Raw genomic sequence first — 25,070 nt, 5'->3', positions numbered from 1 at the left:
TTTGAAATTATCTATGAATTTACCATAAACTGACCTCTAGCCACGCTTCCAAACACCCCTTGTATTTGTGATTGGAGGGGTGTTGCTTTGACAAAAGGTGGAGTAGGTATAACTGACAGTTGAATCGGCCAATCAAATATCTCAGTCTGTGTCGTAGTTTCTTAGTAACCAATCGTTGGAGAGGATGGGTGGGACTTATTCGTGCGTCGCTGCTTGCTACCGGGGTAACGGAGTTTTGAGGTTGTACGGAATGTTGCCGGTGTAGCAGGAACTCCCGCCATTTTTCAATCAGCTATAAACCCTCTTGTTTGTTTATGTAATCAGCAAGTCCCTCAAAACAGTATCTACGCGCTCTACAATCGCTGCGGACGGGGGATTGGTACGTCGCTTTGGCCTGGAGAATAGACTACATCACGGACCTGAGCGGCTTAAGAAAGCCCGCCATACCAGCTCTGACGGGCCGCCTTTCGCGCTTCGATCCTCGGGACCCAGGAGCTTCCGCTCACTCCTCACCATGACCCCACCGGCTCCCTCAAACCAGCGGATTTAACACGGGAGATGTAACTGATCGATAACTTAACTTAGTTCTTCTGTTTGGGTTTTGTTTTCCTAAAAGTAAGTAAAGAAGCGCGCGCTAGCCTAGCCCGATGCTACGCCGCGGTGACGCGCGGATTCACGGCATATTCAGTTGAAGCTGAGATTGAGCGGGGGTTAGTTCAGTAGTTCACTTTGCAGACATATCCAGGACCGCAGCGAGCCCGCCATGGCACCGTTACTAGGCCGGAAGCCGTACCCTTTGGTTAAGCCGCTGTCGGAGCCGCCGGGCCCAGGAGAGGAGGTGTTCATCATCGAGCACACTAAAGAGGCCTTCAGGAACAAAGAGTATCCTTTCTCGCTGTCTCCACCATACACTTGCAAGCACTAAACATCCAAACACGTGCTCGCAAGAGTCTCGATCCGTTGTTTCCGCGCGGCTCGTGGAGTCTGAGCGTGTGCGAGCGCGGGGTTTTCTTTTATGCGTTTGTTGTTGTTTTCATCTTATTGTGACGCTAAGCGGCTAAAGGTGACCATGACATTTAGATCAGCTGGGGCTTAACTCTTAAAACAGGGCTAAATGTTATATTTGTCTGATTTTGAGTACTGAAGCGTGATGGATTACGTGATGCTGAGGGGTTCTTGTCGTCCTGTGTGTATTTTAGAGAGCTAGTGCTAGCGAGCGAGCTAGCTTCAGGACGCAGTGTGTGTGTGGCCGAAGAGTTTCATGACTCAATCTTGTGTAACACACGAGCCCGCGCTTATTTACAGGCAGAGACACCTGTAATGTTAGCTTATAGATTGATGCTCCTGAACAGCCAACCATCTGTTGAGCGAGACTGTGTCACAGTTATGTATATGCTGGGAAAGTGTTATTATGATTGCACACAGGTTTAGCTCAGGCTGCTGCTGCTGGAGGGGAATGTGCGAGTTCATGCGCAGCTGCGCGAGCTCGTTTCCGCGCGCCAAGTGAATTTGGTCATGAGTGACAGGATGTGTAGAGATGAACTTTAGGGCGTTAGCAACCTCTCTGGTGTGTGCTGTTTAATTCATATTTGAAATTGATGTATTTTACCTTTTTTTTGTAACTATAACTAGATACTTTGAAATGCTATTTAAGCGTGATTTTATTTTTCCCTTATGTGACGCATCACTGTCTCTGTAAACGGAATGTGACCCGCATGTGTTCCTACTAGTACTTCTTTCACTTCTGTTTCAGTTTTTATAACCACTTCTTATTACTATGTGTTAGTTGTGTTTTTAGCATGTTTGGCAGTGTTATTTTTAAGGATTAATTAAACTACTGTCGTTTGATTTGTGTTTATTTATTTTAATTTTAGTTCAATTATATCTGAATTTATGTCTGTATAGGTCTTTTATTAAGTTCTAGTTTTAATTTGAGTTATTTTAATACTTCAACAAACTAAATGAAATTATATATTGAATTTATAAGTGTGAGTGTGTGTGTGTGTATGTGTGTGTGTATATATATATATATATATATATATATATATATATATAATGCAAAGAACATTTTGTTCTTTAATATTTTGAATTGTTTTTAGCTTTGTGAAGTTTTATGTGAAGTTTTGAAGTTTTGTTGTATGCTTTTGTAATTTTTATTTAATTTTTCTTTATTCTTTATTTTATTTTCTTTCTTTATTCTTAAAATGTGTATAGGTAGTATGTATAAAGTTTTAGCTTTTAGTTTTAGTTTTTTTTGTTTTTAATACTACAATTAGGGCTGGGCGATATGGCCTAAGAAAAAAATCTGATTTAAATCAATCTGCCGATGACAAAGAAATTGTTCAAAACAAGTTTTAACTTCATTTTGTTTTGCTTTTCCCTTCTGGGACTTGATCTGGATTTCCCCCTTGGGGTTAAAGTGCAATTAGAAACAACAAGCCAAAAAGACAAGATGGCAGGCCCTGTAATATAACATAAAATTATGTGACACTTTTTGATAATTTTCTTTAAACACAAGTTTAACATCTTGTTATTCAGTGGATAGGAGGCAGTTCTGATAAAGTGCAAACAAAACATTCAACAGCATTAAATATCAGTTACTGTTGGTTGTTTTTTGGCGGGACGATGACGAATGGATTGCAGATCCTCAGCACCACTGACAAACATCTGATCTTGTAAAATGTGTGGTAAGTACTGCCGCTCCATAGTATAAACGGTACATGCCATCGCAAATCTCGAAAGTGAAAGTGAAACTAAAAAGCTATTGTGCATTCAAAAGCAGTTTCAATGCCAGGCGTAATCCCTGATGCCAATTTGATATACAATTACCCAAAGATAAAACTGAGAGAGAAAGCATTAGAGCGTGCGTGGACCGCTTCAAATGGAGTATACTTTGAAAGGCTGCGCGTTTGACTGTACGTGTACAAAAACGAAGTAACGTTCATCAACGTAAACTACACAATCGAGTTAATCGATTTATCGCCCAGCCCTAACTACAAATGATTGCTTCTTTTGTCCTCATTTGTAAGTCGCTTTGGATAAAAGCGTCTGCTAAATGACTAAATAATAATGTGTTATGGAATCAGAAGACTAGCTAATCAGAAACGTTCACTGTCTGTCAGTTACTGCGCCTTCGGGGTTTGTGACATCTGGTTGGCTGCTGTGTCTGCGGTGGGCGGCCCTTTAGAGTGAAGGTGTGTTGCTGAAAGGATGTAGTGAAGTTTTATTCAGATTACAAAACGATTGAGTTTGCGGTTGCGAATTATGCTTCTCAGAACTGTCGGACTTGTTCAAGATTTAATCACGTGCTTAAACTTTAGGCCTGCTTTTAGATCCATCTCAATTAGCAACTAAAACTAGACTATTTGCCATCATTTAGCGTGTGTTCTAGGGTTACGTTTGTTCTAGATCTGCCAAATTAGTGTTTGAATCATCACGAGAGGAGTCATGTCATACATGTAATGATAGAATAATACATCGGGTAATATATTGATTAATCAGATATTTGGCCAATTTGAGATTATCTCTATCTGCCATTTAGTTTTGCTTGTATGATAAAAAGAAGCGTTACACCATCTGAGAAGCATCATCCTTGTGTCAGTTGTAAAATCTACTGACAGCCAAAGAAAAGTTTTGTTTTAAACTGAGTATAATTTAGTCTAAATCTTGTTTTCTGTCATTAAGCACCCAGGTTTCTAGCTATACTGACATTGGGCATTGAAGCCCATGTTGGGTGACCACTAATAATTATGCTTTGATACACATTTATGTAACACGTGAACAATGCAAGATTAACTTATACAAGTATTTATCTCGGCTCTGAAATGATTCCAATTATTCAGAGTGATTGTAATAATTTTGCTGAGGCTGTTGTATTTTTGGTTATCATTACTGACTGTTTTTAATTGTAAGTGTAATTATTAAAATGTGTTCATGCGGTATCTGCTGCTGCTGGCCCTTTAATTATTGAGCTGCTGTGCTACACGCATGCATTAATTATGAATGAGTCTCTCTCAGAGGACAGACAGTGGCTCTAACATCACTTCATTGGCTCTGCTTTGGAAGTACTGCTTGAGATTTCAGAAGATTTGTCCTTAACACTGTTGTTTAGAGAGTATGAAGCTCGACTGCGCAGGTATGCAGAGCGGATATGGACGTGTAAAAGCACCGGCAGCAGCCAGCTCACACACAAGGAGGCATGGGAAGAAGAACAGGAGGTCACAGAGCTGTAAGTAACAAAAACGAGTGAGTGAATGAACTCGGAGCATCAACAGCATCATTTAGTTGTCAGTTGTTTTCAAAGTCTCTTTCTGACTCTGGACGCATCAATATTCAGAGATTTACTGAGCAATTGTTTTGGCTGTGTCTCAAGCCATCAGTGCCTAACTTAGCATTTTTGGGTGTCCAAGCCACAGAAATGCTGAGTAGGTATGCTGTGTTTACAGCTGCAACCAAGGAAGCACTGTATCGCTGTTCCATAAGCGCCACCTGCTGTCAGAGAGTGAAACTGCGTCTCATTCAGCCCGGCTGCTGTTTCAGTTTCACATAGCATAATTTCACAAAGCTAAAGTCACTCCATTCTGTTTTTGCTTCAGATTTTGAAATTATGCAGTCTAAAATAAATTGAGCATTGCACATTTTTTTCGATTCATGATTAAAATGCAGTGGTTACCTTGACACTCATTTCAAATGGCAATGAAAAGTCAAGGTGTGAAGAATATGCAAATGTTATTTTATAAGTAATTATTCAATTTCTGTACCTGAACACCTACAAATGCAAAATTTTATTTCTATCTTTGTGCTATGTATTTAATTTTGCTGTTACTTACAATTTGTTAATTTTTTTCTTATTTACTGGCTGTCACTTATTTTTAGCCCAACTAATGGAAAGTTCAAACATTATTAGTGTTTTTTTGTTGTTGTTTTTTTGCTGTGGTAGTAACATTGACATAGAGAATTGTAAAATTTTATTGGTATATAAAATATTGGTGTCAAGTTTATTTATTAGAATACAAAAATCAAAACTGATAAAAGCAACTATTTTATTTTTTAAATTTTTTTGTGGCAAGGCTAGTGAAAAAATCCTTAGAATTGAGCCCTTTTTTTCAGCTCCATTTTATTCCCTTCCCGCTCGTCAACTGGCAGTCACCAAGTCAAAAGCAGTCACCAGGCTGTACCGGTTAACTAAGGCAAATATGCCTGAACATTTTTATTTTTAGGAGCTTTGGCTACAAAATGACCTCTTCAAAGACAGAGTTTAAAAATAAAAAAGTATAAAAAAATATCAAGGAGCATTAAACGGTAAAAAGCAAAAAAAGTGGTCCGCACAACATCGGCTTGTTTTTTCGTTTATTATAGGTCATGGAAATTCAGCTTTTTAGTCAGTGAAGGTCAGGGAATTTGACATTTGACTTGTGTGGGAGTGGGAACCCTGTTTATATACCTGGGGAGCTTATGTATGGGAAACACTGAGCATCCTTATGGTTCTTATGGTCAAGCCCTGCACTGCCATAACTTCTTTAAATTTGTTGGCTGTCACACACACTACATGCTGTATTATATCAGTACAGACGGGATAATTTTTTCATCAATTGTGGTGTCATATTATCATAATTCAAGTCACAGTAACTTTGTTTTAAACTAATGTAGCCATTGTTTGGTCTGATTTTTGGCAGGCTTCAGGAGGAGTACCCAGTGTGGTTTGAGAAGCCGGTTCTGGAGATTGTGCACCATAACACAGTATCTCTTGATAAGCTAGTGGATCTGGTCTGGGTGGAGATTCTCACCAAGTACGCTGTGGATGAGGAGTGTGACTTCTTGGTATGTACTTCGATTTAATATTTGGACTAAAACAAAACGTACGGTGGGAATTTTGTCAATTGGAATTTGTTTAAAATCCAAATAAGTGGGTTACCATTGTCCTGGAAAACATGCAAATGTGAAGTAACTTTAAACGTTACTCTATAACTGTCATTTTTCCTCTTCTGTCGACTTATGCTCAGTTCAAAGTATTTGCTTAGATCAAACCTACAATGATTAAAGTATTATCTGTGTAGAAGTGACTAATGGAAAAGGCGAGGTCAGTTCCCATCTTCCAATTCTTCTGTTTGCTCTTTATGGATGTGAAATAGTAATTCTGTCTCTCTCTGTAAGGTTGGCAAGGATAAGACGTTGCAGGTGAAAGTGATAAAGATTCATCCGCTGGAGAACCCTCCAGAAGAAAATGTGGAGAAAAAGATGGAAGGTGCTTGTGATTCTCCATCCAGTGATAAAGAGAATGCTAGTCAGGAGAACCTGAAGAAGGAGCCACAGCCCAAAGAGGAGGACAGCAGGAGAGAGAGTCTGTGTGAGTCTTAGCTGCTGTTCATGGTCATACTCTTCACGTTATATTGTAATAATATAATTGTTGGTTCGTATTCAAATGATTAGTAGCCTAATTGTAATCTTTTATACTTTTTCCTTGAAGTATAAAATGAGTTTCTTTGAGTTCAAATGTAATATTTTTTTGCTTTACTGTGTTTTTTGTTTATTTAATTTTTTTTCTTTTTTGGTCTGTAGCTGATAGGGCCCGCCGCTCGCCCAGAAAACTCCCAACCAGTATGAAAGAAGAGAAGAAGAAATGGGTCATGCCCAAATTTCTGCCCCACAAGTATGATGTCAAACTTCTCAATGAGGACAAAGTTATCAGTGACGTCCCTGCAGACAGCCTGTTCAGAACTGAGCGGCCTCCCAACAAAGAAATAATGCGCTACTTCATCAGACACTACGCTCTGAGGTTGGGCTCGGGAGAGAGCGCCCCCTGGGTGGTGGAGGATGAGTTGGTGAAAAAGTACAACCTGCCAAGCAAATTCAGTGACTTTTTACTGGACCCTCACAAGGTGGGGTACATAAATGTGATGCTTCAGGAAAAAGTGTTTTTTTTTTTTTTTGTTTGTTTTTTTTTTGGGGGAAAATTGTTTTATTATATTAGGTTTTCCTCTATCTGTTTAGTTTTTGGCAGAAAACCCATCAGCTAAGAGGAAAAGCATGAGCTCACCGGAAGGTAAACCCAATAAGAAGCTGAAGACTGCGGAGACAGATAAAGACAGTGAGGGAGTCAAAGTAGAAGGGGAAAAAAAGAAAAAAGATTCCCAGAACATACCTCTCAGCCCAACTCTCTGGGGTCATATGCAGGTATGTATAATACTAACCAAAGCATAAAAACACTCTTCACATAAATCACTAGATTTTATTAGTCTACCAAAAAATAAAACGAAAAATTGATTCTAATTGAGTTGGGTGTTCATAGATTAAGCTACCAATGGGATACTCTAATAAGTGTAAAAACACATGGCATACAATTATACTGAAAAATAATTAAATAATATTAAACTAAACGGGGTATCACAATGTTGATGTTTACTGTGTGGAACATAATTTAAGTGTACCAGACTATGATGTCTTAAAATGCCGTCTAGGTAGTAGGGGTGTTAATTAATGATCAATCGAGTGGTGCCAATAATTAGATTCACTTTAGTATGGATACACTTTGACCTGTTGACCTGCCCTCTTGATCGCTCAAGACTAATTTTTCCTAAGGGAGACTATATACTAAATTAATAAAATAACCTTTGCAGTATAAATAAAATTTGGATTTTTTTTTTTTTTTTGTCAGATGGTTGTTTGTAAGGTGACTTGTAATTGGATAAAGTAAATCTTATGTTCTTTAATGGGATTTTCAACAGATATAAATGTTATTTATTCCTTATATATTTGTTGGATTTATTTATTTTTCTGTATTTTTTTTTTTGCTCAGGTGAAGAAAGTTAATGGATCTCCCTTAAAAATGAAAAACTCAGGTACATCTAAGAAATGTGATGGGGAAAACATCCTCAGCACCCCAAAATCAAATAAAAAGCAGGGAGACAAAAAATCCACTGACCCCAAAAAGAACCGCAAGAGTGGGGTCATCAAAACTCCCAATAGCCAGAAGCTCTCCAAAAAGGAGGATAAAAGCGCTGGAAGCGCCAAGAAACCTAAAATGAAGCAGATGACCCTTTTGGATCTTGCTAAAAGCCCACCTGCCACAGCTAGCCCCAAAAAGCGAGGCCGAAGTTCAAGTACTGGCTCTGCTAAGCTGGGCAAACCTTTGCCGCCCATGGCCTTGCATCTCCTTCGGTTTTACAAGGAGAATAAAGGCAAAGAAGACAAGAAGACCACTCTCTCCTCACTGGTGTCTAAGGCGGCAAAAGCACTGTCCGCAGAAGATCGTGGTCGGCTTCCTGAGGAGTTGAGAGAGCTGGTGCAGAAACGCTGGGAACTGCTGGAGCAGAAACGCCGATGGGCCCTTATGACCGAGGAGGAGAAACAGGATGTTCTGCGGCAGAAGCGCCAGGAAATCAAGCAGAAGCTTCGTGAGAAAGCCAAAGAGCGGCGAGAGAAAGAGCTGCAGATGAGACGGGAGATGTCACGCCGTTATGAAGACCAGGATCTCGAAGGCAATAATTTGCCTGCGTTCCGTTTGTTCGACATGCCCGAGGGGCTTCCCAACACCCTCTTTGGTGACATAGCCATGGTAGTTGAGTTCCTTCATTGCTACTCTGGCCTCCTGATGCCTGATGACCAGTACCCTATCACCTCTATCGCTCTGATGGAGGCTTTAGCTGGAGAGAAGGCAGGTTTCCACTACTTGAACCGTGTGCTGGTGGTCCTGCTGCAAACACTTCTGCAAGATGAGCTGGCGGAAGGTTACAGTGAACTGGACATGCCATTATCAGAGATTCCTCTAACCATGCACTCCGTATCCGAGCTGGTGCGCTTGTGTTTGCGGCCATCGGATGCCCATGAGGAAGAGAGCGGCCGCGGCTCAGATGACTGGCAGCCCGGTGTGGGCTACGACGACGTGGTGAGCAGTGAGTTCTTGGAAAAGCTGGAGACGTCGGAGGTATTTGAACTGAACTCTCAGGAGAAGGTCAGCCTGCTGGTGGCGCTGTGTCATCGTATCCTCATGACCTATTCGGTTGAAGATCACGTGGAGGCCACTCATCAGCGATCGGCCGAGCTGTGGAGGGAGCGGCTTGCCACGCTTAAAGAAGTCAATGAACGCAAAAAGGCAGAGAAGCAGAAACGCAAAGAGCAGATGGAGGCAAAAACCGATGCTAGCGGAGAGGTACTAAATGGGGCAGATGGGATGAAAGATTCAAATGTGAAAAAAGAGACACCTAAGGTCCCTGCAAAAGTGGAACCTGAGCCAGAGGACATGATCAGCACAGTGAAAAGCAGACGCCTTATGTCCATTCAGGCCAAGAAGGAAAAGGAGGAGCAGGAACGGCAAAACAAAGGTGAGAGACGTGTAAAAGAAAAATTAGAGTGCCAGAAACTAGGTAAAAATAAATCAACTGGTTGAAAGTGAGAATAAAGTAATATTCCAGAAACCTGCAAAGAGTAATGGAGAAAAATGCTAACTTTAGGAGGTGTAATAAATAAAACCAGCAGCACTAGAGGAAAGTAGAGTAAGGAGACAATGAAGACAGTCTCAAAGCAGCAAGTAAAATGTGAAATGGCTGCCCCACCCCCTTCTTTGAAAGTAACCTGACTTGGGCTGTGCGATTTGGGGAAAATATCTAATTGCGATTAGATGTATATTATTTTTTTTATTTACAAAGTCAAGCTTCAGCTCAATATTGTCAATAATGTGCAGGACAGTATGAGTATCGTTACCCTGCTGGAAAACAAAACAAAAACAATAGAAACCATGACAGAAATTCTTCCATAAAAACCATTACAGAATTCCATTTTGTTTTAGGCATTATTCCAATGGGAATTACTGATTTTCTATTGGTTCCATTGGTTGGTAATTTCCATTCGTTTTAAATGCGGAGCCAGGCAAGAGTTGACACAGGTTGCGCACGTGCGTCAGGCCTCGTCCGTATTGCCAGATGCGCTCGTGAGAGACTTGCGGAGCAGAACTGGGCACGAGACCGTGAGTATAAAAGAGCATTACGAGACAGGCTGCGTGTAAACGGCTCGTCCATGAGATGGGGGAGACACGCAGCGTGGGGCAGAGCGGAACGACTATGAGAAGCATTCAGAGACACCAGTGTGTGCGTTCTTCTGAATTAGCAAACATGCATTATAAACTTATTTCAAATTAATCTGTTGGGAAATAAAATGTGTAAGATAATATTCATGTAGCCAATTAATAAAAACATCTAAAGTATCTTTTATTCTCCAGTACTGAAAGCAGAACCGATAAGGGAGCTCTTGATACGTTTTTTCTTTAGTTTTAATTTGCCTAACTATCGATCTGACCCTTTTTAAATGGTGGGGGTTTCTGCAGTTGGCTAGAGCAGTGCTGATCGGGGAGAACGGAGGTGCTCTAATTCTGTTGGTTAGTAAGACTGCCACTCAAGGCTGGCAGTCATGCATATGCTCTGGAACAGAGTAATGTCGTGTTCACATCGCAGGCTTTGCGATTAGCAAATCGCAATGTCTCAAATCGCGATTCGATTTCGATTAATCGCACAGCCCTAAACCTGACTCTTTCCTCATTTTGGAGTAAAATGGGTTGTGAAAGCAGTTTCATGCAGCGCTATAACATTTGCACTTCTAAAATCAAGAACATTTATTCAGGAAAGGCACATTAAATTGATCGAAGTTGATTTAAATTGAGCAAATGAATTGAATTTTCTACCTATAAAAGAATCCTGAGAAAGTGCATCATGGTTTCCTGAAAAAGGTTTAACAGCTGATAATAAGAAACGTTTTTTGAGCACCAAATCAGAATATTAGAATGATTTATGATCATGTGACACTGAAGACTGGAACAACAGCTGTAAGATGTAAAATGTAGGTTGCCACTACAGGAATTAATAAGTTATTTTAAATTATTTGATTTCACAGTACTACGGTTTTTACTTGTCTGCACTGGACAAGTTTGTGCCATGGTGCATTTCAAATATTTTGAATCTACAAGTAAAAACCTTAGAGCTGCATAATGGAACTGCAGGAGTTACACGGCATGATGGAAAACATTTAAGATTACAAATTTTATTTTAAACTCTTGTATATGCATCTGCTGCAGAGCGCATGGAGAAGGAAGCGGAGGAGGAGCGAATCAGGAGGCAGAAAGCCGCAGCAGAGAAAGCCTTCCAGGATGCCGTCACTAAAGCGAAGCTGGTGCTGAGGAGAACACCACTGGGTACCGACCGCAATCACAACCGGTACTGGCTGTTCTCTGATGTGGTTCCCGGCCTGTATATTGAGAAGGGATGGGTTCATGAGAGTATAGACTACACATTCACTCTTCCTTCTGAAGAGGAGCCAGTGTTGACAGAGGAAGACAAAGAGGAGGAGACGGAAGGTTGGTCTACCGACGCATTTTCTAAAATACTGTACTAAATCTGTTGTTCACTACTCTTTTTGTTGGTACAGTTTTTTTGGTTCTTGGTACAAGCTTTTATTTTACCAGTGGAATATATAATATACAGAAAAATGCTGTTATTTACAGCAAAAAAAAAAAAAATGTTTGAATGTCTGTTCAGATGGAGAGAAAGAGGGTGAGGGCAGCATAGTCAGCACTTCTAATGAAAATGGCCAGCAGGGGGCACCAGTGCCTGAGTCCTGTATTGAGACCACTGTGCCCAAACAAGGCCAAAACCTCTGGTAAGTGTTCTTGCAAATTCCCAGTTGTATCGTTGATGTCTGGGAAATCAGCCTTTAAGTAATTTGTGGCTCCGAGCTCTTTTTGTATGAGACTATGCATCGTTTTGTAGCAAAGAATTCCAAAAAGAAAAATGGGCTAAAATGAGTTGTAATGAAGATTTACAATCTCATGGATCAGGACATGGCATGACATCGGTATTGGGCAGCAACACAAATGCTTGTTCTCAAATTGTTTTCCCAGGTTTGTGTGTGATTCACAAAAAGACCTCGATGAACTAATAGGAAGTCTTCACCCTCAGGGAGTAAGAGAGAGTGAACTCAAACTCAGGCTCCAGATTAAGTGAGCATACACACACACTCATCTCCTTCTTTCCTGAAAACAGATCTTTTCACACTTGCTTTCAATCCCAGGAAAATGGATTAATAATGAAGATGTTGTCTTTGTTTTAGTTACGTGGACATCTTGCATTCCATCCATCTGACGAAAAAAGTTAACCCAAGCCTGAAGACCTGTGACGGATACCAGGAGCTGCTTACATTCTTGTGCAGTGACATTATCGAGGTAGCATCTCGTCTGCAGAAAGGAGGCCTTGGATACATGGAGGACACATCTGAATTTGAAGAAAGGGTGAGAGATATTAAGACTGCATGGGGTGGGTACTGCATGGGGACATCGCCAGCCAGCTACATGGATATCTCCGTCATTTTGAACCTACCTGACCTCTCACTTGTGCTTTTAGGTGCGTGACTTGGACAAGCTGCAGGACTTTGGAGAGTGTGTGATCACCCTACAAGAGAGCGTGATCAAGAAGTTTCTGCAGGGCTTCATGGCACCCAAACAGAAGAAGAAAAAGAAGACCGGGGGAGAGGAGAGCACGACGGCGGAGGAAGTGGATGATCAGAAGAAACTGGCTGAAGAGGCCAGGGTGAGTGTGTGTGTGATCAGTGGGGTTTCAAGATCCTAACATTACAGTAGCTTATTTCATGATTCTCAATACCATGGCCAAAAATATATAATATTGGTAAAAAATATAAATATGACTAAATAATAACAAAATAAAACAATGGCATGTATTCTTCATGTCCTAGTGAAGTGAACAATTTAGCATTGTAGGCACTGAATGAAGAAGCAGAAATAAAGGGAAAAGAAACAAATTTGTCTTCATTAGTACTAGCAAAAGCATGAGAGGGAGAAACAAGATGAGAAAACAAACACTAAGGCTGCGTTTAATTTATTAAAAAAGAAACCATTCTTATCAAAAACACTTTTGTTTTTGTGGAAACTGATGTATATTTTTCAGGATTCTTTGAATAGAAAATTCAAAAGAACAGCATTGATTTAAATTGATTTTTTTTTGTGAAAATCTTTACTCCTACTGATCAGTTTAATGCGTCCTTGCCAGAGAAAGTGAGTGTAGTGGATCGGCAACAATTTCCTTTATGCGCTCCAAGCATTCAATAATCACTCCCGCTCACTGCTCACTTCTTGCTTCTCGATTCACTGCATAATGAAATCCGCACTAATTGCTGCTTCACTCTAAAAGTATGTCAGTACCTTTGAAATATCACAAGCTCTGTCAAGAACATACACTCACAAGAAGAGTAAATACACAATTCTAGAAGAAAAGCTTCAATGTAGTTTATTAGAATGCTAACACTAAGCAAAAATCTATAGTGAAGTGAAGTGAAGTGACATTCAGCCAAGTATGGTGACCCATACTCGGAATTCGTGCTCTGCATTTAACCCATCCAACGTGCACACACACAGCAGTGAACACACACACACCGTGAACACACACCCGGAGCAGTGGGCAGCCATTTTATGCTGCAGCGCCCGGGGAGCAGTTGGGGGTTCGGTGCCTTGCTCAAGGGCACCTCAGTCGTGGTATTGAGGGTGGAGAGAGCGCTGGACATTCACTCCCCCCACCTACAATTTCTGCCGGCCGGAGACTCAAACCCGCAACCTTTGGATTACAAGTCCAACTCTCTAACCATTAGGCCACGACTTCCCCACGGGCTATTAACTGATTGTTTAGCTCACTGTAGAAAGGAAAAAAAATCTGGTGTTAAGCTATATTGTTTAGAAATGAGCATGCTTATGCTCACATACTTGGTAATAATTTCTTTGAGCCCAGACTTAGTGTGTATGTGTGTATTCACATTCTCTCACAAGACTAAACTTCTTCTGCATATTGAATTTCTAGGTAGCAACCGCGGTGGAGAAGTGGAAAACTGCCGTCCGCGAAGCTCAGACTTTCTCTCGTATGCATGTTCTGCTCGGCATGCTGGACGCCTGCATCAAGTGGGATATGTCTGCAGAGAACGCTCGCTGTAAAGTGTGCCGCAGGAAAGGTGAGATGCCTGAAGTTCAACATCAAAAGCTGTGACGCGTTATTTGTGTGCATTTTAGAGGCTTTAAAGTAGGGGTGTGCGATATGACGATTTTTGATCGTGGACGATAAAAATGTCTCCACGATCTGCTTTTTAAGAAATATCGTAGTATCGCGCTACCGCGCACATTGTCAAATACAGTTCTGGCGCCTCCGTCTCTATATACTGTACAACACGACATACAGCAGTAGAGTTACTCAGACAGGACACTGCACTTATTCGCGATCGCAAAAGTACATTATTTGCATACAAGCCTTGCTGGTTAAATGTTTAATTCGCGCGCTGGTCTGACGTGCGCTTGTTCTGAGCGCATACACCTGAAGCACGCGCACTAAAACGCCTGTCTAACAGCGCCTGATTACTCAACTAAGTTATATTTTGCGCTAATACTGTCAAAACACACAAGGTTTACATACAGACTGAGTTGGTTATCTCTAAAATGAAAGTAAATAGTTAAGAGAGAAACGGATGCGTGCCTGTACTGTATATTAGATGCGTGCAGCTCTTAAAGGGGCAGGACACTAAACGTGCTGTCGTCGACTGTCATTAAAGGGATAGTTCACCCTAAAATTTAATTTCTGTCATTATTTACTCAGTGGAAAACCAAACAGTTGCTGGTCCACATTGACTTTGATAGTAGGAAAGAAAAATCCTATGGAAGTCACTGAGGACCAGCAACTGATTGGTTTTCCACCTTCTTCAAAATAGCATTTATAAATGTTCAGCACAAGAAAGAAACTCATTCCGGTTTAAAACAACTTTTGAGTAAATGATGATATAAAAATACAACATTATGACAGAATTGACAGACAGATGACAGAATATTAATTTGTGGGGGAACTATTCATTTAACGTTAACAAAATGCAAAGAGAAAAATCACTCACTATTCTTGACTGAAAAACTTTAATACAGTTGCTTTAGGAATCAGTCTATCTAGTGTTTTATTTTTATATTTGTTCATTCAATTTCATTGAATGCTCTGCTAAATACACCTATTGTACCTGGAAATAAAGCACTGTTTGTTTTATTTGTATATTATGTGTATTTGTAATGTGTATCTTTGTTCTTATTTTTTAATAAGAAAAATAAAATAATGACAAAGATTTTTTATCTTCGCCCACTTTGGCCTAAATATCTGCCATGCATCTTTGTCTTTCTAGTTTGGCTGTAATGCTCAGACAACTTGTAAAACCAAAATAGTAAAACTAACAAAGAATCGTGATAAAAATCGTGAATCGTGATATTTCTATAAAAAATCGTGATATGATATTTTTCCCATATCGCCCACCCCTACTTTAAAGTATATTTTATACAGTGACAAAAGTCTGGAAATCATAAAGTCTGCAAAACTATGAAATGACACTTTGATGTATTATGTAGTTATCAAAAATGTATATTTAGTCATTTTCAGAGTTGCCACCCTTTGTCTAGATTCCAACTCTGCGCACTCTGGACATTCATTCAACCCACTTTTTGGGCTGCATCCTGGGATGCTTTTTATACCACATTGAGCAAGTTCACATGTGTGTTGATGACTGCTTTTTCTCCTCTATCCAGTTCAATTAATCAAGCATTTATTTTAATTAATTTAAATTTTAAGAAGGCACAGTTTGTATTGGTCTATAAAACATTTCAAGTGTGTTCTAACTAGGTTAGGTCATGTTCAGTGATTCACATTAATTACCTAGATTGTAGCGGCCTTCCACGGTTTCATAATTGAAATTATACATTTGTCAGTCTCTCAGATTGATGCATTAAACTTCAAAATGTACAAAAATTTATGCCAAGTTCCACCTACCATAGTCTCTTAAAAACATGGGAAACACTACTGCATGTGAAACACATGACCTTCAGACTCGGAGAGTAGTTACTTTACACCTTTAAAGTATGAAATATAGGGTGAAACACACAAGAGACTGAATGACCATCAAAGAGAGAATGTCTGAGATTTAAACGGCACCTGTTGCTGTAATGTGAGTGGCACACAAAAAGAAGTACTTCGTGGTAACGGGAAGATTTAACATGTAATTGATCTGGTTTATGATTGTCTTTCTCTGTAGGAGAGGATGATAAGTTGATTCTCTGTGATGAGTGTAATAAAGCCTTCCATCTGTTCTGTCTGCGGCCGGCACTATACCGTATACCGGCGGGTGAGTGGCTCTGCCCAGCCTGTCAGCCAACTACCGCCCGACGCAGCTCCAGGGGCAGGTAAGAACATGAACACTTTGGGCCTCCATTGAATTTTTGTAAATATGAGTAAATTGAGATTTTTATATATATATACATTTCTGATTGCAGAAACTATAATGAGGACACTGAGGAAGAGGAGGACTCAGAGGAGGAAGATGAAGAAGACTCTGAAGAGGAAGAATCAGAGGAAGAATACAGGGACACAGGCCACAGCTGTGAGTGCCACTCTGAGAGCTTTTAAAACTGATAGACATTTTCATTAGGGGGTGGGGATTTATTATTATATTTTTTCACAAGAATATTTTAGGAGAAAAAAAGGTCAACTGTCTTTTTTTATCAAATGTACTGTAGAATCATGATATGCTTAAGGGTTTGAAACTTTGTCTTAGTTTCGACACAAACTCTATTTTTGACTGTTTGTTTGGATGTCACAGTGAGACCTCGGAAGAAGGTGAAGTCGTCTTTGAGGCCCAAAGTGCAGAGTAAACCACCACAGAAGAAGCATTCGCCTCCTAGTGCCAAACCAGCTCTCAGACCTGCTTCCAAGCCAGATCCAAAACCAGCACTCAGATCTGCTTCCAGACCAGATCCAAAGCCTGCTCTCAGATCTGCTTCCAGACCAGATCTTAGACCTGCTCCCAGAGCTGTTTCCAATCCAGATCCTAAACCTGAACCTAAACCTTCTCCCAAACCTGCGTCTAAACCAGATGCTAAACCTGCTCCCAAACAATTACCTAAATCACGACCTGCACCAAGCAACCCTGCAGACATCGATGAGCTGGTGAGTAAAAGATATGTAATGTAAAGATATGTAAAATTTCGGTTGTGTTCATTCTTGAAGGCAATTTATTTTACAAATATCGTAATGAATTCTGTTCTTAGTAGAATTCATAGTAACTTATCAGTATTATTGATAGTTTTTTCCCCATTTTTTACAGAAACATTGAAAGGCCAAAAGTTAAGTTATAATGACTAATATGCATTCATACATGGTTTCCAAGTTTTATTCCTAATTATAACAACTTATCATTCATGAAGAACAAATCAGTTTGAATAAGGAAAGCGACAACTTTGTGGCAGCTTTAACATTTGAAAGGATATTATGGCAGTCATTGCATGCTTTTGTGCTGCACTTTTTTTACCATTTTGTTTTATTAGTTTATTAAAATTTTAAATATAATAACAATATTGTTTAAGTGAGATCTCCGATTTTAGTCCTTGAAAAACAAAAAAAGTAGTGCTTGAAGTCCCGGAATTTAATTTAGCAGTTTCTGTAAGAACCCTGTCATTAAGCAATAGCACAGAGTTTGCTGAAGCAAAAAAAAAACATGTAAATGAAAAAATTAGTGAAGGGAATAGTATTATTAGGCAACGTATACATGTTTCTTAAGTGTTGTTGATTGTGTGCAGGTGCGACAGAGCTCCAAGCCTCGATCGAAGAAACAAGCTATTGAGGTAGAGAAATGTGAGGAGATTCTTCAGAAGCTGATAAAATACCGACACAGCTGGCCCTTCAGGTACACCCTCTCAAGACCTCATGATTGATTTTGTGGCTTTTAATTTACAAGTATATTTGTTGATCACATTTAGTCTCATAACGTGTAATTTAAAAAGGAGTTAAGACTTTAAGTACCTAAAGGCTACTTGCCATTTTTTTAAATTTAATATTTATGACCCTGGACCACAAAACTAGACTTAAGCCGCTGGGATGTGTTTGTAGTAATAGCCAAAAATACATTGAATGGGTCAAAATTATTGATTTTTCTTTTATGCCAAAAATCATTAGGACATTAAGTAAAGCTCATGTTCCATGAAGATATTTAGTAACTTTCCTACCGTAAATATTTTAAAACTTAATTTTTGATTAGTAATATGCATTGAAGTTCTTAGCAATTTTCTCTATTTAGATTTTTTTATTTTTTTGCACCCTCAGATTCCAGATTTTCAAATAGTTGTATCTCGGCCAAATATTGTCCTATCCTAACACACCATACATCAATGGAAAGCTTATTTATGTATTATATATGTATGTATGATGTATAAATCTCAATTTCAAAAAATGTACCCTTCTGACTGATTTTGTTGTCCGGGGTCACATTTATTCATGTTTATATCTTAATGTCTTTATGCCTGGTAGTAGAATTTAGCAGATTCTTATAATCTTATAATTCTTATAATGTTAAATTTAAAATTCCTTGACAGAAAAACAAACATGTCGATATTGTTCAGTTTAAGGGAGGATCTGGTGTTACGATGTTTCCAGCCGCACTGAACACGCGCTCAGATGGTGTGCTTGTTGCGCAAATTTTTAAGCAGCCGTGGCCAGGTGTCTTGCCTCATTTTTCCACCACCAAGCAAGCGGGTTTTCGCTGGCCTCCTCTTGCAAATAGCAACTGGAAACGGCACGTCATAAATAAAACGAGACATCAGTTTACTGATGTGGTAATGGAACAACTATCGGCGGTGACGCAGTGTTTGAACATGGCAACACGCACCCTGCAAAACACTAGGCTATCAAAGAAATAAGAAAGTAGCCTAAATAAGTAACGTTAGCCTAAATAATTAATAACACCTTCATTCACGTGCTGGAAAATCTGCGTTGGCCTGAAAACAATTAGAAAATAAACACTAATGCTTAAGCCTACCTCCGCTTTTATATAATGTTACATTTAAAATTCCTTGACAGAAAAACAAACATGTCGATATTGTTCAGTTTAAGGGAGGATCTGGTGTTACGATGTTTCCAGCCGCACTGTTCAGATGGTGTGCTTGTTGCGCAAATTTTTAAGCAGCCGTGGCCAGGTGTCTTGCCTCATCTTTCCACCACCAAGCAAGCGGGTTTTCGCTGGCCTCCTCTTGCAAATAGCAACTGGAAATCAGTTTACTGTCAGGGATTTGTGATGCCACACCGCATCCAGTGTAGACCGCATCACTGATTATAATGTATTGTGTTCTATTAGGACTGTTCGATTATGACAAAAATCATAATCACGATTATTATTGGGCCATATAACCAAAAATATTATTATAATTAATGCATGTGTAAAGTATTCAGTTAACAACCCATAGAAATTGAATAATCAAATGTAAAATAAAAACAGCATAGTCTTCACTGTAAGAATTAAACTTCCTTTGTTTCTTATTAAAGCTAAAGACCTTTTAGAAGACCTTCTGTGAAGAGCAGTGTGCGATTTTTGTCTTTTGTTGTTTGATTAATATTAAGCACACAGTTAGCAGCAGGAATATTAGCCCGCTATCACTTTAAGAGCCGCACGGATCCAATTTACCGTTACACACGTATTTTAATTTTATATCGGTTTACATTAATTTATTACATAACCGACGAGGGTTTACGCGAATAATCACGTATTTGACCGTTTAGACGCATACGTTCAGCTAAAAGATGACTTTACATCCTTGTTCTATTCCGTCTCTGAGCGCAAGCCTCCTTAGGAACGGCGCAAGTTCTATTTCGCGCTTTTTAAAAACATTAATAAATCTAAGCAACTTTAACTCAAGCAAGCCCCATTTTGCAAAAGTCACGTTACATGATTTTCCTGATTTACACATGAAAATGGGCTTTTATGGAGGAGTGAAAGCGCACTGCTGGAAAGGGGGCCAAATGGGGCACAATAAGTTTTATCAATTATTATATTTTCATAATCGTTGGAGGCCGAAATCAAAACTGAATTTCGATTAATTGCACAGCCCTATGTTCTATTGACTATAGTATTTTGTCGTTCCGCGCAACGCCTCTCACGTCCAGTGTAGACACGGTGTAAAGGAAATGGCGTTTGAGGTAATTCCTGAATTTTGTGAATCTCTCATTCATACAGACAAAACGGTTCATGAAACCCCTCAAGCATGAGATTGAACAACAATGAAAATGCATAAGCAAGGAAAAATTTATAAGAAATATAACGCATAGAAACATAATAAATGAATAAACTATAAAAATACTCAAATGATAACTGATAAAAAGAATCAAATAATAAATCATATGAATAACTAATGATTAAAAAATGATTGTGAATAAGTAAAAACGCAACACACGATTTGCAAGTGAGAATCGGGACGTTTGAATCGATATCCAGCCCTAGTATGTATCCAGGTTAGATACAGTATTTGTAGAATTTGTTTTTCATTATTAATTAATGAATTTGTGTTATTTATTTGGTGATATTGAAAATTATGATACCTTTTAACTTCTAATAGTTTGACGTGCCATTTGGTGATTGTGTATCATTACGTGTAGTAGTAGTAGTAGTGAAGAAGTGCTTTTTCTTTCTCTCTTCCAGGGAACCTGTATCTGCTGAAGAAGCCGAGGATTATCGGGACCTCATCAGCTGCCCGATGGACTTCACCACCATGCAGGACAAGTTCAACTCCTCCCAGTACCACAGCGCCAGCGATTTTCTCGAGGACGTGAAGCTCGTCTTCTTAAATGCGGAGGAATACAACCAGCCTGACAGCGACGTCCTGACCTGCTTGACGCACACAGAGAAGGCATTCATTGAGCTCCTGCAGAAGAGCCTCCCTGGGATCAGCTACCTGCGACGCCGAGCGTGCAAGCGCCTAGCCGCTCACTCTGATGAGGATTACGACGACGACGAAGAAGAGGAGAGGGGAAAGAAGATACAAAATGGGAAGCAAGGGAGAGCCTCGTCCAGGCAGAAAGATGATGATGAGGAAGACTCTGGACGGAGGAAGACCAGACAGAGCGGTGGACAACGGAACCAAGATGACAGCGAAAGTGAGGAGGAGGAGGAGGACGACGAGTCTGTGAGAAGGAAGAGCAAGCGAACAAATCGGAAAGATTATCGGGAGCAGGACAGCGACAGTGAGGGGGACAGCAGGAGAACTGGACTGAGACGGACTGCACGAAGTGTGACGGATGTCAAGGAGGCCAGCAGTGACGAGGACTCGGGCGTCCAGCGACATTCCAAGAGGCTCAAACGCTCATGAAGACCAGGGTGCTTTGTGTTCTTTGTATTCATTTTTCTACCCCTCCTTATTAATCAAAAGGCGAAACGAGCCGCCCCATACCCACTGCATATCGGAAGGAACTTTTGCTCAACCCGGTGTAGATGTTTCTGTTTATTTTACTTTTTGGATGTTTTTGTTAATATTGGAGAAAACTGATTTATATTTGTAAGTTGATTAATAATGGTGACACTTGGTTTTTCAACCTAAAGATTTGCATTGAAAAAGAGATGTCATCTTGAGCTCTTAAGACTTTTTTCATTTGATATTTCACCTAAAAAAACACAAAAATAGAAAAAAAAACACTTGTATCCCAAAAAAAGATTGTAATTGGGTTGCAGATACCACCAAGCCGTGTCTCATTTTGATGACTTGAGAGGTTTCACTGTAAAAGTTGACCTGTAAATGTTATAAAGCGATTCAGAATGAAACCGATACATTTGCATAGACCTTCTTGCAGCCTTTTAAATGAATTAGAGCCTAGTTCTGGACGGTCACTGGTTTTCAATGAAACTGATCTTATGTGTTTTCTGTGTCTCATAAGAGTTGTTTAATTGGCACTAAACCCCCATGGTGGTATGACATGGAACTAAAAGTCTTTATTTTTTAATGTGCCACCACTTGTTTGTTTTCTTTAGTCATTATTTTGCCATCCTTGCGTTCAGTTAAACAGCTTCTGTTTTTGAAAAGCAGGAGATCACTGATCCCGTTTATTGGCATCAGCAATTCCTGTACAATCTCATGCTGCTCTTATTCCCTTGAAACCAGTAGGTGGCACTCTACTACAGTGGTCTTCAAAAGAAAAGCTCCCTTTGGTGTAAAACTGACATTTGAATGTTATATCCCCACTAAAGTTGAACCTAAAATCAAGATGGTCAAGTCAGATGTGAAACTTGTTTCTGAAAACACTCAAGTGAAATTCTATCTGATTTTCCTTTTTCATATGAATATGTAAATAAGCTTTGACTATATTTTGGTTTTTGATCGTAGTCATGTTAAGTCTCAGTTTAAGATAGGTATGTTTGTCCACAGCAGATGTGCTGCTCAGGGCTTTATTCTGGATTAAAATTCCTTTTTAATGGAGATTTCTGCTTTAATTTTTCCCCCATCTAGATTAGTTTTTTTTAAACTTCAGAAGCAAGGTCACTCTATCATAACCTTGTCTTGGTTCATAATATTCTTTGGGCTTGACATTTTTTTTATATCTTTTTTTTTGTTGTTGTTTAGTACCATTTTTGTAAATCTTCACCGCATGTTATCACGTGACCTGCTGCTTTCCATCAGTAAAACATACTGAATGGTATGTACCTTTAAGATTGGCGGGCTTGGAAAGTGAGTTGTCTCGCAGGTGTAAATGCATTCTTTCAGTTAGGAGGTAGTAGTGGTGGTCAAAGCTGTTTTCATATTTATAGCTCCATGGTCTGGTAGGGAAACTAAACTTTAAGGATATCCTTACCCTTTTTTGCACCCACAGATTTCCTAAGACTTCATTCAGTTTTCTGGAAGTGTTTTTTTTTTTTTTTTTTTTTTTTTTTTTTTTTTCACAAATACCCCTTCAGTGTCACTGCCAGTTGTAAAATCTTGTTATATTAAAGCAAGGGGCAGGGAGGGAGGGCCAGGAAGATTTTGGGGCCGATAGTTGTTTTTTTTCTCTTTGTGTAATTTCTTTACTTTTTAATAAAACATTGTACAATGTCCAAATTTGTCATAGTCTCTAATCCCCTCCTGTTTCTCTCACCTGAACCATAAAAAAATCTTAATAGGTCATCATAGTTGGGCTTCATTTCAAAACCTACATGTTTTAAGGAATTATGGGAATTAGGAAGGTTCACAGGAAAGGTGATTGATTTTTCGAAGATGCCTAATTCTCCCTGAAGTTTATAGTATACTGCATAATTTGTGAAAAAATGGAGGCAGATAAATGAGAGCCTGTGTAAGCATAGATGTGAAGTGATTGGAAAAGTCTAAGTAATTTATATTTGAATTAAAACTTGTGGTTAAGAAATGTGTTTGCAGTAAGCCCAATAACATGTGTTTATTAAATAGGGTTAAATTTTATTCAGTATAAAAAAAAATATATCCAATTTTTTATTGTGCATTTATTGTACTTTAAGGTGTAATTAGATTATTGATTAAATTATTGAAATCAGTGTCACTGTAAATATGTAGTGTTTCCTTAAAGAGCACAGCTATTTTTTAGAGCAGAGCCTTAGATGTCATGGTGAAAGCGCGGCAGTCGTAATTTGGAGAGGTTTTTTCTTTTATTTCACGATTGAAAGACGTTTATCTCAACCGTTCCTGCGCTGGCCCCCAGTGCTCCTCCTGTCCACGCGTAATGGGAGCCTGATCATAAAAGGGTGAGAGAGTAAAGAGCGAGGTCCGCCATTCATTCTTTAATTACACACACTGGTGTTTTTGTTGGAAGTCTCGGGTGGCAGAAGGTAATTGCCCTTCTTCACGTCGCCGCTCAGCCAACCTGGCTCCAGACTTTCCACTGAGGACAGAGACTGGGCTAAAACCTGAGAGAGAAATGAATATTTGAAGTGCTTGGATTGAAAAGAGAAGAAGAAAGAATGGAGATAGATACAGGGTCTGTTGATTGAGTCAAGTGTATGGGAAGTACAGTGGGGTAAAAATATGATTTGATCCCCTGCTGATTTTGTACGTTTGCCCACCGACAAAGAAATTATCAGTCTATAATTTTAATGGTAGGTTTATTTGAACAGAGAGATAGAATAACAAAAAAAATCCAGAAAAACACTTTTTTGAAAAGCAAGATTTCTGGTTCCCAGGTGTCTCTTCTACAGGTAAGGAGCTGAGATTAGGATCACTCTCTTAAAGGGAGTCTCAGCTTGTTACCTGTATAAAAGACACCTGTCCACAGAAGCAATCAATCAATCAGATTCTAAACTCCACCAAGACCAAAGAGCTGTCCAAGGATGTCAGGGACAAGATTGTAGACCTACAGAAGGCTGGAATGGGCTACAAGACCATCGCCAAGCAGCTCGGTGAGAAGGTGACAACAGTTGGTGCGATTATTCGCAAATGCAAGAAATACAAAATAACTCTTCCTCGGTCTGGTGCTCCATGCAAGATCTCACCTCGTGGAGTTTCAATGATCATGAGAACAGTGAGGAATCAGCCCAGGACTACACGGGAGGATCTTGTCAATGATCTCAAGGCAGCTGGGGCCAAAGCCACCAAGAAAACAATTGGTAACACTACGCCGTGAAGAACTGCAATCCTGCAGCGCCCGCAAGGTCCCCTTTCTCAAGAAAGCACATGTACAGGCCCGTCTGAAGTTTGCCAGTGAACATCTGAATGATTCAGAGGAGAACTGGGTGAAAGTGTTGTGGTCAGATGAGACCAAAATCAAGCACTTTGGCATCAACTCAACTCGCCGTGTTTGGAGGAGGAGGAATGCTGCCTATGACACCAAGAACACCATCCCCACCGTCAAACACAGAGGTGGAAGCATTATGCTTTGGGGGTGTTTTTCTGCTAAGGGGACAGGACAACTGCACCGCATCAAAGGGACGGAGCCATGTACTGTCAGGGCCAGGGCATTGAAGCTAGCCAGGGCATTGAAAATGGGTCGTGGATGGGTATTCCAGCATGACAATGACTCAAAACACATGGCCAAGGCAACAAAGGAGTGGCTCAAGAAGCACATTAAGGTCCAGGGGCCTCATTTATAAAACGTGCATACGCTCAGATTTGATTTTAGAGTGTGCATACGCTTAAATCCACGCCAACGCTCAGATTTGTAAAAACTGGAAAAATGCTTAGCGTAACGTCAGGGTCTGAGCAGACGTACACACCTTTTCTTGTTCAAGTACTGCAGGTTTTGAAAATGTAAGCT

The 25,070-nt window shown here is 39.7% G+C and overlaps 1 protein-coding gene across 2 annotated transcripts; it reads left to right on the top strand.

The window, feature by feature from the left end:
• Positions 1-89: 89 nt before the first annotated feature.
• On the top strand, positions 90-22,906 carry LOC306888052 (tyrosine-protein kinase BAZ1B-like). Of its 2 annotated transcripts, none has more exons than XR_013785717.1 (18): positions 90-882; positions 4,112-4,228; positions 5,676-5,820; positions 6,154-6,346; positions 6,559-6,878; positions 6,991-7,173; positions 7,796-9,320; positions 11,063-11,341; positions 11,523-11,643; positions 11,885-11,983; positions 12,094-12,271; positions 12,384-12,569; positions 13,848-13,995; positions 16,096-16,243; positions 16,334-16,440; positions 16,660-17,006; positions 17,164-17,742; positions 20,524-21,484. XR_013785717.1 is itself a non-coding variant. In XM_079446154.1 (18 exons), exons 1-18 carry the CDS (start codon positions 764-766, stop codon positions 21,188-21,190), a joined length of 4,989 nt encoding a protein of 1,662 aa, XP_079302280.1. In that variant the 5' UTR covers positions 90-763; the 3' UTR covers positions 21,191-22,906. The 2 variants fall into 2 exon arrangements, 1 of the variants encoding a protein (XP_079302280.1); XM_079446154.1 differs by having other exon boundaries at positions 17,636-17,742; positions 20,524-22,906.
• Positions 22,907-25,070: the final 2,164 nt, after the last annotated feature.

Source organism: Barbus barbus, assembly GCF_936440315.1.
Source record: "Barbus barbus genome assembly, chromosome: 22".
In the NCBI taxonomy this organism is placed as follows: Eukaryota; Metazoa; Chordata; class Actinopteri; order Cypriniformes; family Cyprinidae; genus Barbus; species Barbus barbus.
Note: the sequence above shows the minus strand (reverse complement) of the source record. Positions and strands in the feature narration are given on the sequence as shown.

Excerpts from the sequence above, each read along its gene's own strand:
- LOC306888052 (XM_079446154.1), top strand. The coding sequence starts at position 764 with ATGGCACCGTTACTAGGCCGGAAGCCGTACCCTTTGGTTAAGCCGCTG. Across the intron at positions 11,644-11,884 it reads AAACAAGGCCAAAACCTCTG|GTTTGTGTGTGATTCACAAA; the intron begins GTAAGTGTTCTT and ends TTGTTTTCCCAG. Across the intron at positions 16,441-16,659 it reads CAGGGACACAGGCCACAGCT|TGAGACCTCGGAAGAAGGTG; the intron begins GTGAGTGCCACT and ends TGGATGTCACAG.